A 12500-nucleotide genomic window follows, 5' to 3' on the forward strand; every position below is an offset into this window, starting at 1 on the left:
GATAATAATAATAATGCTGAAAATAACACTAAAGGCAAGAGAAAAATAAAAATAAATAAAATAGAACAAAATAAACAATAAATAAACAATGAAAAGAAACTAGACCATAAAACAAACAATTAAATAAAAACAAAACATTTAACCCCTTCAGGAGGTCAACATATCACGCAGGGAAGCCACAGAATGCCTGACTTCTGATCTTTCTAAAATTTGTGATTGTGGCAGAGCAAACTCGGTATTGTTCAATGCCTCAAAAAGTCAATTCCTCCATCTATCAACTCGACACAACCTTCCAGACAACTATCCCCTCTTCTTCAACGACACTCAACTGTCCCCCTCTTCTACACTGAACATCCTCGCTCTGTCCTTTACTTATAATCTGAACTGGAAGCTTCACATCTCATCTCTAGCTAAAACAGCTTCTATGAAGTTAGGTGTTCTGAGACGTCTCCGCCAGTTTTTCTCACCCCCCAGCTGCTAACTCTGTACAAGGGCCTTATCCGTCCATGTATGGAGTATGCTTCACATGTCTGGGGGTTCCACTCATACTGCTCTTCTAGACAGGGTGGAATCAAAAGCTTTTCGTCTCATCAACTCCTCTCCTCTAAGTGAGTGTCTTCAGCCTCTCTCTCACCGCCGCAGTGTTGCATATCTAGCTGTCTTCTACCGCTATTTTCATGCTAACTGCTCTTCTGATCTTGCTAACTGCATGCCTCCCCTCCTTCCGCGGCCTCGCTGCACAACACTTTCTTCTTTCTCTCACCCCTATTCTGTCCACCTCTCTAACGCAAGAGTTAACCAGTATTCTCAATCATTCATCCCTTTCTATGGTAAACTCTGGAACTCCCTGCCTGCTTCTGTATTTCCACCTTCCTATGACTTGAATTCCCTCAAGAGGGAGGTTTCAACACACTTATTCAACAATTTTTGACCACTGCTTTGACCCTTTTGTGGGACTGACATTTCAGTGGACATTTTTTTTATTATTAGATTTTTGTTGCCCTTGGCCAGTGTCACTCCTACATAAAAAAAAAAAAAAATCCAAACAACCATCATCATCATCAGCAGCATATGAAACCACAAAAAAAAACAAAGAAAACAAAAAATCAAGACAACAAACTAAAAAAAAACACAAATAAACACAAACACAAATAAAACAAACCAACAAACACGGATAAAAACCAGAAAAAATCGATAAAAAACAAATAAATTAAAAAAATACCCCGTTAGAGAGAGAAAATGACACAAAACGTCAACAATCATCATCATCAGCAGGCAATGACGTCACAGTAGTAAACAGCCACAAGATTATTACTCATTCTTAGTATTATCACAATTTTGAGTTAATTCCGCCCATTCCCTCGCCCCGCCGCCATGTCTATAGCAAATATGGAGAGTAAGTAATGGGAGATATGGGGAAATATGGCGCTGTGTCTTGTATTTAGAGGAGAAATTGTGTGGTTTAATATGTGTGTGTGTGTGAGTGAGTGTGCTTGCGTGTGTGTGTGTGTGTGTGTGTGTGTACTCTCTCTCTCTCTCTCTCTCTCTCTCTCTCTCTCTCTCTCTCTCTCTCTCTCTCTCTCTCTCTCTCTCTCTCTCTCTCTCTCTCTCACACACACACACACACACACACACACATACACACACATAGCGTAACCTTACCAAATGCCTCTCTCCCCCTCTCCCTCCCCGCTTCCTCCCCTCCCCTCCCCTTACAACGTATCTAAACCGCCCCCTCTCTCCCCCCCCAGAACACCTATTCAACCTCAAGTTTGCCGCCAAGGATTTAGAAAGACAGTCTAAAAAATGCGAGAAGGAAGAAAAAGCAGAAAAGGTCAAACTGAAGAAGGCCATCGCTAAAGGTACGTGACCTGACCTGACCTGACCTGACCTCTTGTAATCTGGTTTAATGTTATGAGCGAGTGAGGTTACTGGTGGTGTGTGTGTGTGTGTGTGTGTGTGTGTGTGTGTGAGGGAGAGTGTGTGTGTGTGTGTGTGTGTGTGTGTGTGTGTGTGTGTGTGTGTGTGTGTGTGTGACCTAACCTAACCTAACGTAGTTTAATCTAATTTATTTACTGTTTTGTAGAAGTAGTAGTAGTAGTAGTGGTGGTGGTGGTAGTAGTGGTAGTAGTAGTAGTAGTAGTAGTAGTGGTAGTAGTGGTGGTGGTTGTAGTAGTAGTAGTAGTAGTAGTAGTAGTAGTAGTAATGATAATAATAATAATAATAATAATAATAATAATAATAATAATAATAATAATAACTACAACACACACACACACACACACACACACACACACACACACACACACACACACACACAACCATCCCCCCACAGGGAACATGGATGGCGCAAGGATTCACGCCGAGAACTCCATCCGCAACAAGAGCCAGGCGTTAAACTACCTCCGGATGGCAGCGCGGGTGGATGCTGTGGCCTCTAGGGTGCAGACCGCCGTCACCCAGCGCAAGGTGAGGTCACAGGAGGTCACACCAGGTCACATAAGATTCACACAAGCCTAATTCTTTTGCTTTTTTATTTTTCTTTTAATTTCAAGGTTCAAATTATTAGATTTTGCTGGTTTTCTGTACTCAAGGTCACATGAGGTCACACTAGGTCACAGTAGATGCACACAAGAATGACAGGGGTGTTCAGGGGAGGTCACATAAGGTCAGAAGGTCTATAACTTTGCAAAAATACTTCTTTCATCCCCAAAAAAGGTCAAGACAGGTCACAGAAGGTCACACTAGCCACAGAGAGGTCACAAAACCCTCCCAATATTGCAGGTGACCCAGAGCATGGCAGGAAAGGCCAAGAGGTCACAATAGGTCACCAGAGTTCCAATACATCACAAAAACACCAATATCCCCCCAAAAAAAGGTCAAAACAGGTCATATTTGAGGTCACAGAAGGTCACACTAGCCACAGAGAGGTCACAAAACCCTCCCAATATTGCAGGTGACCCAGACCATGGCAGGAAAGATCAAGAGGTCACAGTAGGTCACCAGAGTTCCAACACATCACAAAAACACTTCAATATCCCCCCAAAAAAGGTCAAAACAGGTCATATTTGAGATCACAGAAGGTCACACTAGCCACAGAGAGGTCACAAAACCCTCCCAATATTGCAGGTGACCCAGAGCATGGCAGGGGTGGTCAAGAGGTCACAGTAGGTCACCAGAGTTCCAATACATCACAAAAACACCAATATCCCCCCAAAAAGGTCAAAACAGGTCATATTTGAGGTCACAGAAGGTCACAGTAGCCACAGAGAGGTCACAAAACCCTCCCAATATTGCAGGTGACCCAGAGCATGGCAGGGGTGGTCAAGAATCTCGACTCGGCAATGAAGAGCATGAATTTGGAGAAGATTTCTGCGCTTATGGATAAATTCGAACATCAATTTGAGGATTTGGACGTTCAGAGCTCATACATGGACACAGCAATGGGCCAGACTGTCACCACCGCCATCCCCCAGGACTCCGTGAACTCCCTCATGACCCAGGTGGCCGACGAGGCAGGGTAAGTGTGCGGTTAGGTGGGCAGAGGAAGCAGGGCAGGGAGGAATTCTTAGCATGCTTGTACTGACGATGTTTTTGTCAATATGTTAAAAATTGTACTCGTAAAATTCGAAAGAGTCTTTAAGTGTGTGTTAACAGTTATGAAATTCACTGAAATATCCTGAAATGTGCCCAAATGTCCACAAAACACCCAACGCACTCAAAATTCTCCAAAATGCACTCACACACACTCAAAACACCCCAAAACACCCCAAAACACCAAAAACACCCTAAAACACACCAAAAACACCCCAAAACACCCAAAAACACCCCATAACACACCAAAAACACCCCAAAAACACCCCAAAACACCCCAAAACACACCAAAAACACCCCAAAACACCCCAAAACACCCCAAAACACCCAAAACACCCCAAAACACACCAAAAGCACCCCAAAACACCAAAAACACCCCAAAACACCCAAAAACACCAAAAAACACCCCAAAACACCCCAAAACACCAAAAAACACCCCAAAAACACCCAAAAAACACCCCAAAACACCCCAAAACACCCCAAAACACACCCCAAAACACCCCAAACCCTTGCAAACACACACTAAACACCCGTCTCTCTCTCTCTCTCTCTCTCTCTCTCTCCCCCAGACTGGAGTTAAAAATGGAGCTACCACAAGGGGGCACGACCACAGTGGGGGTGACCGCTACCCAGGCCAGCCAAGACCAGGACGAGCTGACCCAGCGCCTCGCCAAACTCAGGAATGCTTAAATAGGCTTTGCTTTTAAATAGGCCTTGCTTCATTAGGTCGGATGGTGGTGGTGGTGGTGGTGGTACTACTGCTACTACTACTATTACTACTACTACTACTACTACTACTACTGTTATTGATATTACTACTACTACTACTAATTTGTCTTAATCTACCACCACCACCACCACCACCACTACTACTACTACTACTACTACTACTACTACTACTACTACTACTACTACTACTACTACTACTACTACTACTACTATTATTGCAATGAACGTTACAAAAAATATATTTTGTCACACTGCTTAAGAGAGAGAGAGAGAATAAAATAAAATAATAATGTTTGTTTGTTTGTTTGTGCGCGTTTACAAGCAATATATATAATTTTGTTAGTTTGTTAGTTTGTGCGTTTGTTAAGCCAAGAATTTAGCACCTGATTACACATAAATAATTCCTTGTTTTTATGATTACTGTAGATGCAATAAGTTAAAGGAACAGCCTAAAGGAACAGCCTAAAGGAACCACTTCTATCTATACCATGTAGGGTAGATCAAATATTTAAAGGAATAATTTTTAGACAGACAAAAAATAAAAGATTCATTTCTAATTTATTTATTTTTCATTGTGACCTCAAGTTGACCTCTCTGTTATTGTGACCTCAAGTTGACCTCTGTTACTGTGACCAAGTTGACCTGTGTTTGCTATTGTGACCTGATGTTGACCTTTTGTTATTGTGACCTGAAGTTGACCTGTTTTTGTTTCATGGTGACCTTAAGTTGACCCGAGTTTTTTTGTGACCTTAAGTTGACCTGTTTGTTATTGTGACCTGAAGTTGACCTCTTATTGTGACCAAGTTGACCTCTGTTTATTGTGACCAAGCTGACCAGTGTTTATTATGACCTAAAGGTGACCTATGACCTCAAGTTGACCTGTTTCTTATTGTGGCCCTATAACACCCCCCTTTACACCCCCGGTCCCCCCATTTGACTCCCCCTCCCCTGTGTGTGTGTGTGTGTGTGTGTGTGTGTGTGTGTAAGGTTTTTTTTTGTAAACTTCATAATTAAAGCTTAATTAATTTATTTGTCAAGCTTAGCCATAAAATTATACCTTAAAAAAAACATTAAATTAAGAAATACAGTTTTTGATATGTATTTTAAATTGTACAGGGATGATGATGATAATAATGATGATGATGATGATGATGATAATAATTATAATAATAATAATAATAATAATAATAATAATAATAATAATAATAATAATAATAATAATAATAATAGGTACAATATTACACTAGCCCATTCAAAAGCTTTAATATATAATTTACTTGTCTCTAATGAAAATAAATGAATGAATAAATGAATAATGAATAATGAATAATAATAATAATAATAATAATAATAATAATAATAATAATAATAATAATAATAATAAAAAGAACCATTAATCTTTCTTAAACACAACAAAACTAAAAATAAATAAATAAATAAATAAAAATAGCAAAAAATAAAAAAGAACCACTAATTTTTCTGAAAACAAAAACAAAAATAAATCAATAAATAACTCAATAAACATAAGAAAATAAATAAATAAATAAATAAATAAATAAATAAATCAATAAATCAATAAATAACTCAATAAACATAAGAAAATAAATAAGAAAATCAGGAAAATAACCCCAAAAAGAACCAACCACTAATCTTTCTTGAACACAAAAGCTGACAATTTATTTAAACCAGAACCTCCTGTCTTTAATTTCTTCCCTACTGGCTCCTCCTCCTCCTCCTCCTTCTTTTTCTTCTCCTCCTCCTCCTCCTCTTCCTCCTTCTTCTTCTCTTCCTCCTCCTCCTCCTCCTCCTCTCTTGGCCTCTTCCTCTCCTCGGCTGCCAGGTTCTTGTATTTCTGGAAGTCATAATTATTTAGTTATTTGTTTGTTTGTTTGTTTATTCTCTCTCTCTCTCACACCCTCCCTCCCCTTCTCCCTTCTCTCCTACAACCTCCCTCTCTCTCTCTCTCTCTCTCTCTCCCCAACAACCTCCCTCACCCTTTTCTCCCCCATCAACACCCTCCCTCACCCTTTCTCTCCCCCCACACCCTCCCCCCTCTCCCTCTCCCCCCCTCTCTCTCTCTCTCACCTGCTTAACACCAACATCCAAATCTTTAAACATCATGGCCGCCTTCACCCGAACATCCTTCTCTGTTGCCCCAGGGTGAGCTGCTGACACCACTTCAATATTGTCGCTTAACCAGATCTCCAGGGCAGACCGAGGCTTCTGGGCGGCTGGCGGGGCAGGGGGTGGTGCGGGGGTCCTATCCGCACCCCCTGGCCGCCCCTGGGGTTTCTGGAAGGGGTTTGGGGAAAGTTGTGACCCGTTTTGTGCAGAGGTGTGTTCGATGTTCTCCTTCCCTGATTTTGGATGGCCTGGTTTCGCTGACTCTTGTTGGTCTTCCTTTGTTTTCTTCTTGTTCTGGGAGGAGGAGGAGGAGGAGGAGGAGGAGGAGGAGGAGGAGGAGGAGGAGGAGGAGGATAATAATAATAATAATAATAATAATAATAATAATAATAATAATAATAATAATAATAATAATAATAATAATAATAATAATAATAATAATAATAATAACAACAACAACAACAACAACAATAATTACACACCTGCGGCTTCCTAACGACCGGGCGCAGGACAGGTGTGGGTTCCTTCCTCATAGCCTTCCGGAAACTATCAATTAAATCTATGCTTCGTTTGGAAGAGGAAGAAGAGGAAGAAGAAGAAGAAGAAGAGGAAGAAGAGAGAGGGAGAGGGTAACCGGTTCGTTGGTTCTTCTTAAATGGGTTGTTTTGGGAGAGCAAGGCGGCGGTGGCGGTGGTCGTGGTTTTTCGACGGGATGCTTGAAGTAGTGGGTTGCCTGTAGGGGTGAAAGGTCGGCTCAGGTTGGGTCAGGTCGGGTCAGGTTAGGTCAAATGTGTGTGTGTGTGTGATTGTTTAAGTTAATCTATAATTATCGGTGTCTATCATTTTTGGTCCTATCTCCACTTCTACTAATCGTAAAATAATCAAATTTACAGGAAAAGAAGGTCTATTCTTCCCCTTTCCAATGGTGCATCTGCCAAACCCATCACCATTTTAGTTTAGTCGTTAGTGATGGTTAAACGACAACATTTTGATACATGGGGTTTTCAGTCACCATAATTTTTGCTCATATCTCTATTAATATTAATCACAAAATAATGAAAGTTATGGGTGAACAAGGTCTATTCTTCCCCTTTCCAATGGTGCATCTGCCAAACCCATCACCATCTTAGTTTAGCTGTTAGTGATGGTTAAACGACAACATTTTGATATGTGGGGTTTTCAGTCTCCATAATTTTTGCTCATATCTCTATTAATATTAATCACAAAATAATGAAAGTTATGGGTGAACAAGGTCCATTCTTCCCCTTTCTAATGGTGCATCTGCCAAACCCATCACCATCTTAGTTTAGTCGTTAGTGATGGTTAAACGACAACATTTTGATATGCGGGGTTTTTAGTCACTATAATTTTTGCTCATATCTCTATTAATATTAATCACAAAATAATGAAAGTTATGGGTGAACAAGCTCTATTCTTCCCCTTTCCAATGGTGCATCTGCCAAACCCATCACCATCTTAGTTTAGTCGGTATTAATGGTTAAACAGCAACATATCACACAGAGGTCTGGCAAATAAGAACCTGTGTGTGTGTGTGTGTGTGTGTGTGTGTGTGTGTGTGTGTGAACATTTTAAATATACGAGTATATATAAATACAATAAGGTTAATATTTACTTCTTGTCTCTCTCTCCTCCTCCTCCTCTTCCTCTTCTTCTTCTTCTTCCTGCATGGCTGAGGGAAGAGGTGGGAAGTCCTCCTCCTCCTCCTCTTCTTCTTCTTCTTGGCTCCAACCTCCTCCTCTTCTTCTTCTTCTCTTGCTGTTTCTGTAAATATATATAATTTTTTACCTTCTTCTTCTACTTCTTCTTCTTCTTCCTCCTCCTCCTTTCTTTTGTCTTCCTCCTCCTCCTCCTCCTCTTCTCTAAAATTGTCTTCCTCCACCTCCTCCTCCTCCTCCTTCTGTTAATTCTTCCTCCTCCTCCTCCTCCTCTTCTCTAAAATTGTCTTCCTCCACCTCCTCCTCCTCCTCCTTCTGTTAATTCTTCCTCCTCCTCCTCCTCCTCCTTTCTTTAGTCTTCCTCCTCCTCCTCCTCCTCCTACTTCTGTTAATTCTTCCTCCTCCTACTTCCTCCTCTTCTCTAAAATTGTCTTCCTCCACCTCCTCCTCCTCCTTCTGTTAATTCTTCCTCTTCCTCCTCCTCCTCCTCCTCCTCCTCCTCCTCCTCCTCCTCTCTCCCTCCCAAACCCAAACCCAAACAAACCCAAACACACACATATACACTCACCCGTACACCTCCTCTTCTTCCTCCTCCTCCTCCTCCTGCTGCCTGCTCCTCTCCTCCTGCACCTTCATGGCCGCCACCTGCCCCAGTCTCTCCGCCAGCTGCATCCGGTGTAGTTTGGCCGCGTATTTAATGGCCAATTCGACTGTCTGGTAGTTAGGCATTAAACTGCATACTTCTACAGCCCTGCACTCTCTGTCGCTCCTGCAGGCTAGCTGTGGGGGGGTGAAGGGGTGTGGGAGGAGGAGGAGGAGGAGGAGGAGGAGGAGGAGGAGGAGGAGGAGGAGGAGGAGGAGGAAAAATGAATTAATTAATAATAATAATAATAATAATAATAATAGTAGTAAGATTAGCATATAAACAAACACCCAACAAACACCCCAAAACACTCTAAAACTCCCCCAAAACACCTCAAAAACACCCCAAAACTCCCCAAAAACTCCCCAAAAACACCCCAAAACACTCCAAAACTCCCCAAAAACCTCAATCACCCCAAAACTCCCCAAAAATACTCAAAAACATCCCAAAACACCCCAAAACTCCCCAAAACACCCCAAAAACACTCAAAACACTCAAAAACACCCCAAAACACTCCAAAAACACCCCAAAACACCCCAAAAACTCCAAAACACCCCAAAACATCCCAAAAACATCCCAAAACACCCCCAAAAACTCCAAAAACACCCCAAAACACCCCAAAAACACACCAACTCCCCAAAAACACCCCAAAACACCCAAAACACTCCCAAAAACACCCCAAAACATCCCAAAAACACTTAAAAACACCCCAAAAACACACCAAAACACCCCAACACCCAAAACACCCAAAAACACCCCAAAACACTCCAAAACACCGAAAACTCCCCAAAAACTCCCCAAAACACCCAAAACACCCGAAAAACACCCCAAAAACACCCAAAACTCCCCAAAAACACCCAAAAACACCCCAAAACACCCAAAAACACCCCAAAAAACTCCAAAAACACCGCAAAACAGACAAACTCACTGCAAAGAGCTTAATCATGGCTTCCTTCATAGCTCTTTCAGTCTCCTCTCTCTCTCTCTCCCTCTCGCTCTCTCTCAAGGACCCCATAGCTCCTGCGTGGCTCAGGGTGGGCAGCAGGAGGCGGGTCCTACACACCCTCTCCTCCAGGTCACCCTTCTCTGTGTCACCCTCCCACAGTGGCAGCTAGGGTGAGAAAGGTTACGTTAGGTTAGGTTAGGTTAGGTTAGGTTTGGTTGGGTGTGTGTGTGTGTGTGTGTGTGTGTCTCTCTCTCTCTCTCTCTCTCTCTCTCTCTCATACAAAAAAACATTCTCTTATACAAAAAACATACTCTCTCTCTCTCTCTCTCTCTCTCTCTCTCTCACACACACACACACAAACTCTCTCTCTCTCTCTCTCTCTCTCTCTCTCTCTCTCTCTCTCTCTCTCTCTCTCATACAAAATACAGTTAAAATTTCTCTCTCTCTCTCTCAAAACACAAACATTTTCTCTCTCTCTCTCTCTCTCTCTCTCTCTCTCTCTCTCTCCCTCCCCTACCTTCATGTTGAGGAGAGACAGGTGGGGGCGGGGCAGAGTGGGGGGAAACGCGCCCCCCTACACAGCACACAGCGCACGGTGCCCCCCACCTCGCTGCCCCCCACCACAAAATAATGGTCAGACTTCCCTCGCACCTGTTGGGGAGAGGCAGGGTGAGACAGGGTGATGTAGGGTGAAACAGGGTGATGTAGGGTGAAACAGTGCATTTCTAGGGTGATTTAAGGTGATGGAGTAAATTTTAGGGTGTTTTAAGCTAAGAAAGATTATTTTAGGGTGATTTCAGGGTGATTTGGGTGAGTTTAGGGTGATGTAGGGTGAAACAGTGCATTTCTAGGGTGATCTAAGGTAATGGAGTAAATTTTAGGGTGTTTCAAGCTAAGAAAGATTATTTTAGGGTGATTTGGGTGAGTTTAGGGTGATGTAGGGTGAAACAGTGCATTTCTAGGGTGATTTAAGGTAATGGAGTAAATTTTAGGGTGTTTTAAGCTAACAAAGATTATTTTAGGGTGATTTCAGGGTGATTTGGGTGAGTTTAAGGTGATGTAGGGTGAAACAGTGCATTTCTAGGGTGATTTAAGGTAATGGAGTAAATTTTAGGGTGTTTTAAGGTAAGGAAGAGTGTTTAAGGGTGATTTAAAGCTGTTTTTAGGGAGATTTGGGTGAGTTTAGGGTGACTAGGGTGAGAGAGTGCATTTCTAGGATGATTTAAGGTAAGTGAGTAAATTTAAGGGTGTTTTAAGGTAAGGAAGAGTATTTTAGGGTGAATTTAGATAAGGATATTCTGCTTTTTTGAGTTTAGGGTGAGATAGGGTGATGTAAGGGTGTCTCAAGGTAAGAAAGGGTATTTAAGGGTGTTTTAAAGTAAGAAAGAATATTTTAGGGTGTTTTAAGTAAGAAGATCCTGTTACTAGGGTGATTAGGGTGAGTTAGGGTGATGTAGGGGTGTTTCAAGATAAGAAAGAGTATTTAAGGGTGTTTTAAGGTAAGAAAGAATATTTTAGGGTGTTTTAAGTAAGAAAATCCTGTTATTAGGGTGATTAGGGTGAGTTAGGGTGATGTAGGGGTGTTTCAAGATAAGAAAGGGTATTTAAGGGTGTTTTAAAGTAAGAAAGAATATTTTAGGGTGTTTTAAGTAAGAAAATCCTGTTATTAGGGTGATTAGGGTGATGTAGGGTGAAAGAATGCATTTTTAGGGTGATTACACACATGATCCCTGGTGTTGAGGATGGGTGTCCAGGCTCCCTTCACCCTGCGGTTCATGAGCCGCACCACACCCCCACTGTCTGCCGCCATGGGGGTGCCCTCGTCTGTGAACCCCCCCAGGCCAGGAAGCACCGGGGACCCAGGGGCAGCGGGCAGGGCTGTGGCAGGGGATGGCGCGCCCCAGCTGTGTCCACCACCATCACTGACATGTGCTGGTCGCCGGACACGCCTGTATGGGGATGGTATGGGTGTCTCGGTGACGGTAAAGGTGCTGTCAAGTGTTTTGTGGGTAATAATTAAAAAATGTACCCTAAACTACCCAAAAAACACCCCAAATACACCCAAAAACACAGAAAACATGCCCAAAACACCCAAAAACACCCCAAAACACCCCTAAAATGCCCAAAAACACTCCAAATACACCAAAAAACACAGAAAACATGCCCAAAACACCCAAAAACACCCCTAAAACACACAAAAACACCCCTAAAACACCCAAAAACACCCAAAAAAACAGCAAACACACCCAAAACACCCCAAAAAATACAAAAAAAAACAGCTCAAAACACCCCAACACACACACACCCACCCAAAACACTCAAACCTTCTCAAACACACCCACAACACTCTCAAAATACCAAGAAACATCCAGAACACCCCAAAAACACCTCAAAACACACCCAAAAACACCTCAAAACACATCCAAAACACCCCAAAACACACCCAAAACACCCCAAAACACACCCAAAACACACCAAAACACCCAAAACACCCCAAAACACCCAAAACACACACAAAACATTCCAAAACACACCCAAAACACCCCAAAACACACCAAAACACCCCAAAACACCCCAAAACACCCCAAAACACACCCAAAACACCCCAAAACACTCCAAAACATTCCAAAACACACCAAAACACTCCAAAACATTCCAAAACACACCAAAAACACCCAAAACACTCCCAAAACACTCCAAACACACCCAAAACACCCCAAAACACCCCAAAACACACCCAAAACACTCCAAAACACACCCAAAACACCCCAAAACACCCCAAAACACA

The 12500-nt window shown here is 42.3% G+C and overlaps 2 protein-coding genes across 2 annotated transcripts in view; one reads left to right on the plus strand and one right to left on the minus strand.

Annotated features, from left to right (window-relative positions):
• Positions 1 to 1236: 1236 nt before the first annotated feature.
• On the plus strand, positions 1237 to 4880 carry LOC135095517 (charged multivesicular body protein 1b-like). Its single transcript, XM_063996387.1, has 5 exons — positions 1237 to 1396; positions 1752 to 1862; positions 2336 to 2469; positions 3300 to 3520; positions 4164 to 4880. The coding sequence occupies exons 1-5, from the start codon at positions 1375 to 1377 to the stop codon at positions 4282 to 4284; spliced, it is 609 nt and encodes a 202-aa protein (XP_063852457.1). The 5' UTR covers positions 1237 to 1374; the 3' UTR covers positions 4285 to 4880.
• An 850-nt stretch (positions 4881 to 5730) lies between these two features.
• The window catches only part of LOC135095463 (WD repeat and HMG-box DNA-binding protein 1-like), a 14715-nt gene continuing 7945 nt past the window's right edge, over positions 5731 to 12500 (minus strand). Inside the window, 10 exon segments of the mRNA XM_063996312.1 lie at positions 5731 to 6175; positions 6409 to 6741; positions 6930 to 7180; positions 8081 to 8229; positions 8692 to 8903; positions 9695 to 9877; positions 10230 to 10276; positions 10279 to 10363; positions 11436 to 11548; positions 11551 to 11661. Coding sequence (XP_063852382.1) covers positions 5969 to 6175; positions 6409 to 6741; positions 6930 to 7180; positions 8081 to 8229; positions 8692 to 8903; positions 9695 to 9877; positions 10230 to 10276; positions 10279 to 10363; positions 11436 to 11548; positions 11551 to 11661 — 1691 coding nt within the window. The 3' untranslated portion in view covers positions 5731 to 5968.

This window comes from Scylla paramamosain, chromosome 49 (assembly GCF_035594125.1).
Source record: "Scylla paramamosain isolate STU-SP2022 chromosome 49, ASM3559412v1, whole genome shotgun sequence".
NCBI classification, from domain to species: domain Eukaryota; kingdom Metazoa; phylum Arthropoda; class Malacostraca; order Decapoda; family Portunidae; genus Scylla; species Scylla paramamosain.

Coding starts and splice junctions, on each gene's coding strand:
- LOC135095517 (XM_063996387.1), top strand. CDS start 1,375: ATGTCTATAGCAAATATGGAGA. Junction 1,397..1,751: donor GTCTATAGCAAATATGGAGA/GTAAGTAATGGG, acceptor CTCCCCCCCCAG/AACACCTATTCAACCTCAAG. Junction 3,521..4,163: donor CAGGTGGCCGACGAGGCAGG/GTAAGTGTGCGG, acceptor TCTCTCCCCCAG/ACTGGAGTTAAAAATGGAGC.